This window comes from Cystoisospora suis, assembly GCF_002600585.1.
Source record: "Cystoisospora suis strain Wien I chromosome Unknown contig_6599, whole genome shotgun sequence".
Taxonomy (NCBI): Eukaryota; Apicomplexa; class Conoidasida; order Eucoccidiorida; family Sarcocystidae; genus Cystoisospora; species Cystoisospora suis.
The window spans coordinates 14,988-20,897 of record NW_027159386.1 but is presented as its reverse complement, the minus strand read 5'-3'; the positions used below and the strand labels follow the sequence as shown (position 1 = coordinate 20,897).

The window sequence follows — 5,910 nt, the reverse complement described above, 5'->3', positions numbered from 1 at the left end:
TCTTTCTCTCTCTCTCTCACTTTTTCTCATTCTTCCTTTCTTTCTTTTTGATTCGTTTGCGTGTAGAATGCAGAGAGATATTGACGACTTCCATACAGGCAACTACACAGCAAAATACACGACGTCCATACCTTCCTCTTCCTCTTCTTCTTCTTCTCTTGGAGAGAATGAGACAGAGGGTTATCACCCGAACCATAAGAAAAAAGACAACAGTATTAGCAGCAGGTCTTCTTCTTCTTCTTTTGACGAAGCTTCTTCTTCTTCTTTTCCTACAGACAGAGAAGAACTATGAAACAAAAAGAAGAAGAAGAAACTTCATGACATCTCTTACGATCTTGACCATATGACTATCGAGCTCTTTCTCGATTCGTTTTTTTGCATGCATGCAAACAAGAAGATATCGAAGTCGGGTGTATATACACATGAGAATCATGAGGAAGAAGAAGTTCACAGGAATAGCTAGAATGATGGTCATGATACGAATACGGCTCATACTCTCTCCCTGAGGTGTATGTACAGACAGACAGATAGCTAGAGAGATAGAGAGACAATGAGATAAGGGCAGTTTTTATTTCGCGTTCTTTTCTTTTCTTTTCTTTTCTTCTTCAACGACGTGAAGGAGGATCAGTCTCTCTCACCTCTATGTATGAATATGTATGTATGGATGTACCACGTGAAGGTACAGATGTGTAGAGGGATGGAATTTCATAGATTAGGTTTGTATCTCTCTCTGTAGACATATATGTGTGTGTGTCTCTCTCTATGTATAAGGGAATGTAGAGTGGGACCTAAAGACTGAATAGAGAAAGGGTAAGGACGGGGGTGTCATAACATGATACGAGCAGAAGAAGAAGAGGTGTACATACACCTCAGTGATGGTAGTAGGAGTAGTAGGAGGAGGAGTCGTAGGTAACGACGATGAAAAGAGAGAGATGGGGATGAGCTAAGAAGAGAAAAGAAGGGAATAAATTTGCCCTCTAAGACTTCCTGACGTTTTCCCTCCTTCGATCCTTTTCCGATCATCCAAATAAATCACTTGACTTTGCTTTGTTTCTCTTCTTCTTCTTCTTCTGATCTTTCTGTTCTCTTTCGCATTTCTATCCCCCTATGGTCGATGGCTGTGAATTATACATGAATGATAGGAATTCTGTTCCTCTCGTTGTCTTGTCTCACTCTGAGAGAAAAGAGATCAGAAAGAAAAGCATGTCTTCTTCACATAGGCATTCATATGTATAGGTGGTGTGTATATGTCTATATAGCTATATCTAGTCTGGCTGTATATGTGTATGTCTGGGATGTGGGGTGGATAGGCCATGTGTATGTACAGAGAAGTGTTTCTTGTAGAGGCTCGCGCAAACAAGAAGAATAAGAGACTATCACTATACCAACTAATACTACGACTACTACTACTCCTAGACAGAAGAAAGAAAGAAGAAATCTCTCTCATTTCTTTCTTTTTTTCTTTCTCACTCTTTCTCACACTTTCATTCTCTCTTTCTTGCGTAATCTTCTTTTCTTTCTCTTCAAGGAGAGGGTGAGAAAGAGAGCGACTGAGCGAGGAAGAATCGGTGTATCCATCGTGACGAAGCCTTCGATGCATCTGTAGCATGAAGGCGGAGACAAGATAAGGAAGAAAAGAAAAAGAAGAAGAGAATGATGAGAATACAGCAGACAAAGAAAAAGAAGAAGAGGAATCTTCTCTTGTATGTGTAGCAAGGCTCTTTATCTCTCTTCTCTCCTTGAACGATCTCGATGAGAGAGACAGAGACACACAGAGAGAGAGTTTCTGCTTATTCCTTTTCTCTTTCTTTCTTCTTTCTTTCTTCCTTTCTTTCGTACTCTTCTTTCTGACAAATAAGATCGACAGCGAGAAATTCGTCTCGATCTCTTTTCTATGATACCTGGCTCGATTTCTTCCCGAGTTTCTTGAAGTAGAGGCAATTCTCTTCTTCCTTTATCTCCTTCGACAGAGTGGATTGAATCGATTCGTTACGGATTGAAAGGCAAGCAGCAAGGCCAAGGAGAGAAAGTGAACTCCTTCATTCCTCTATTCTTCTTTACTTTTCCTAAGAGAAGACCATCACAAGCCTCCTCCTTTCCTATGCTGTTTTAACTCATCCTAGGAGCTGCGCATGCAACTTCTCCACATATCTATTGTAGACATATAGACAGAGATCTAGGTGGCATATATACATAGCCACAGTAAATACGCATCTGTAGTAAGATACATCATATATATATGTATATATACGTATTGTTCATGTATTATGTACGTGACTCTCACTCTGATGAAGGTGGGAGAAGAAGAAGTGTCGAGATCTAAGGAGGATTTGGGTATGATCGGTGGATAAGAAGGAGTTTTCTAAGGTCTTTATTTCTTTCTTTCCTTCTTGAGAAGTAGGTTGAGATGCTCTAAGAGGTGCATGCATTCTCTTCTCTTCTCCCGATAATGAGAAAGATGAAGGATACAGAAAGAAAGACAACGAAAGAAGATAGAGAGAGAGATAGAAAATATCTTTATCTCTTTGAATCCACAGAGGTGCTTACCTTTCCTCTGGACGAGTAGAGACAACTCCTTCACCTATCTATGACGTATCTATCTACCGACCTTTAATTATCTAGCTATTTCTCTATCTATCCACAGACATGAATGCAAAGAGAGAGAGTGGATTAGTTCCTTTTCTTCTTCTTTTGGCTTCCTCCAGTCAATTCTTAATTTGTGTATTCTTGATTAGTCTCACTGACTTGGATAGTAGAAAGTGTAGACAGCATTGACGCTTGTCAAACTAGTCACTGGAGAAAGAAGAAGAGAAAGAAGAAGGAGAATAGCCATTAGACTCTTCAGAGTGAGAGAGCGAGTTAAGCCTTACAGTGAAGGCGCAGGCAGCATCGTCAGCCATCGATTCTCTAGTATCGAGACCTGTATGAAGACGCATCGATACCCCCACTCTTTTCTCTTATCGCTATATCCGTATCTATCTTGAATCTCTCTATCTCTCTATCTACATTTCATGGAGATATCCTTATTCTTCCAACTCCACCTCTACCTCGCTAGTAGTAGTTTCAGTAGAAGAAGAAGAAGGGGAAAGAAATCTTTCCTTTCTATGCGATCTAGGAAGAAGAAGAATAGCAAGAAGCACTGGCCCTTGGGAAAGAAGAACAAGCGAGGTCTATCTTAACTCTCTTCTTTTCTCTTTTTAGATGTCTGGACTTTTCGTGGAGGAGCATCGACAGTCGATGGAATTTGGTATCTCCCAACATACAATCGATGCTCTTCACTCTCGATGCTCTCTCTTTCATCTATTTATCTAGCTGCACTCGAGAGAGTAGAAGGGAGAAAGAGAAAGAAAGATTTGAAGTGAAGGATCAGCCCCGGAAGAGGAAGGTCCAGAGAGAACGAAAGAGGGATGTTTCTCTCGAAAGCAGAGAGAGAGAGAAGAAAAGAAAGAGAAGAGAGAGAGTGAAACTTCAGAAAGGATAGAAAGAAGCTCTGTTAGGGGAGAGAAAAGTGTCAAGAAGATAAGAGAAAGAAAAAAGAACAGATTCCACGCTGATATGGGAAGGAGGGAGAAGAAGCTAAGCTACTCCTGCTGCTTTGACTCTCGCGCTCTTTGCATCGCCCTCGATCGATTCTTACCTCTCTCCTTCTTTCTCCTACGTCTCGCTTTCTCTTCTATCTTCTTCTTCCTCTTCTTTCTTTTGCTTCACTTTCTCTTTTCTCTCTCTTTTCTTCTTTCTCTTCTTGTTTGACTTCTTCTTCTTCTATCTTTCTTTCTTCGGACTCTTCCGTGTTGAAGATTTCTCCTTCATTCCCACACACCTTTCTCCTCGTGCTTCTATACCTGCTTCTTCTTCTCCCTCTTCTTCTTCTTTCTCTTTCTCTCTCGCATTCTTTCACGTTACCTCACCTTCCATGAGCGGTGCTGTTGATTCGTCTTCTCTCTCTTCTCTTCTTTTCACGTAGATAAAGAGGAAGAAGAAGCAGAAAGCAGCAGGCTACAGCAACTTCTTCTTTTTTCTCTTTGCGTCTAGACTTTCTTTGGCTCTTTCTCTCCTTTTCCTCTCGCCTTCTGACTGGGGTAGCATCGATCTATCCTTCCTCGATTCTGCTCTTCTACCCTTGCCTCGTCCATCTCTTCTCTCTTTCTTTCCTTCTCTCTTTCTTTCTTTCTCCCTTTCCTCTCTTGCAGTGTGCGATACTTCTCTCTCATCTCTCTCTGCTCTTTCTCTTAAGAAGGCGTAGCTTCGTTGATACATGAAGAGGCTTTCTTTCCTCTCCTTCTTCGATTCTTCGCTTCTTCTTCATTGCAGTTGAGAAGTTCATTCTTTTCATTCAAAAGACAGAGCGGAACTAGGAAAAGAAGAAGAAGTGAAGTGTATGTACACAAGCAGCGATATGCCTTGGCTGTTGAGTATGAAGAGACATTTCAATGGACGTCTTCGATTTCTTTTCTTCTTAAAGACTTTTGACTCCATCCGGGTTTTTCTTCTTTATCTTTTCTTCTTCTTTTTCTTTTCCTCCTTGTCTATTCGATCTTTCTTTCTTCAGATCTTCTCCCTACCTCTTCTTCTTTCTTTCTCCTTCCTGTCCTTCCTCTTCTTTCTTCTTCTTTCTTCTCTCACACCTCACATCTTCTCTTCCTCTCTTCACTCTTTCTTTTCTTCTCTCCTTTCATCGTCTTTCTCTACAGATTCTCCTCTCATAGATTTCCCTTTCTTCTCTCATCTCTCTTCTTTCATTCCTTCACGCCTCTTCTCTCCCCGTCGATCTTTCCTATCTTCTTCAACTCTTCTATCTCAACGTTTCCTCTTCTTCTTCTTTCTCCTCCTTCATTCTTCTTTTTCTTCTCCGTCTGTATCTTCTTTTCTTTCCTATCCTACTCTTTCTTCTTCTCCTCCTCCTCTCGATCCTTTTCTTTCTCTATCTCTCAAACCCCCTAGAACGTCTTCATATCGTCCATCCCTTTCATTCATTCCTTTTTCAATCTGTCCTTCTCTTGAACCCGGAGAGGAAAGATCGATCTCTTCTCTCTCTTTCTTTCCTCTCTTCTTGCATCCTCTTTCTTCTTCTCCTCTTTCTCTCAGGAGTTTGAAGACAACACCTCGGGAGATTCTTCCTTTTTCTTCTTCTTTCTCTAAGTGTGGTGACAAGATGGAGGCATTAAGAAGAAAAGTACCTCTCTCGTCTCTAAAGAAATTTCTTCCTTTCCCAGGAAGAAGGAAAGCTTTGGACCATCATCGTGAAGATTTTCTTAAGACATCTCCTGCGTGTGAGATGCTGAAGAGCAGGAGGATGAGGTGTACATACACCTCACCGTCAAAGGAGGATTCGATTCCATCTTCCTTCTTCACTTCTTCCTCATCTACATCGTCAGCTTCTCTCACTAATTTACATTCTTCATCTTCTCAGTCTTCTCTCTCTTTTCTCGCCAAGAGAAAGGGTTGTCTTTCTTCAGGTCGTTACTCTTCTCGAACTTCCTTTTCGTCCTTGTTTACAAACCAGAGTCAAGAAGATCTTAGAAGATCGATTCTTTCCTCTTCTTCTTCTCTTCTCTTTTCTTCGTCTTCTTCTTCTTCTCTTCAGAATGTTAGATTTCTCTCGTCATCTTCGTCTTCCCTCTTCTCTTCACCTTTCACCCCAGTATTCCCAGCCTCTCGTACTTCCCCTTCCTCTTCTTCTTGTCTTCCTTTCCATCATAATTCTCGTACACACTCGGTCTCTTTTCTCTCATCTTCTTCTCTTCTTACCTCACCCTTTCGAGGAGGAGAAAGAGGAGAAAGAACTGTTTTACTAGGAGGTGAACAGCAGGGAATTGAAGAGGAAGCGAAAGTCACCTCTTCAGGTGTCATGACACCTGGAGGAGGCGTCGGAGGAGACATCCTGGGGGGGGGAGAACAAGGGGGAGAACA

At 41.4% G+C, this 5,910-nt stretch overlaps 2 protein-coding genes across 2 annotated transcripts in view; both read left to right on the top strand.

Annotated features, from left to right (window-relative positions):
• Nucleotides 1–5: 5 nt before the first annotated feature.
• CSUI_010048 (uncharacterized protein) lies at nt 6–1,823 on the top strand. Its single transcript, XM_068070155.1, has one exon. It carries the CDS (start codon nt 168–170, stop codon nt 345–347), a length of 180 nt encoding a protein of 59 aa, XP_067917872.1. The 5' UTR covers nt 6–167; the 3' UTR covers nt 348–1,823.
• A 1,707-nt stretch (nt 1,824–3,530) lies between these two features.
• CSUI_010047 (uncharacterized protein) overlaps nt 3,531–5,910 on the top strand; it is a 2,631-nt gene continuing 251 nt past the window's right edge. Inside the window, exon 1 of the mRNA XM_068070154.1 lies at nt 3,531–5,910. This exon is cut by the window's right edge and continues 251 nt beyond it. Coding sequence (XP_067917871.1) covers nt 4,379–5,910 — 1,532 coding nt within the window. The 5' untranslated portion in view covers nt 3,531–4,378.

Coding starts and splice junctions, on each gene's coding strand:
- CSUI_010048 (XM_068070155.1), top strand. CDS start 168: ATGAGACAGAGGGTTATCACCCGAACCATAAGAAAAAAGACAACAGTA.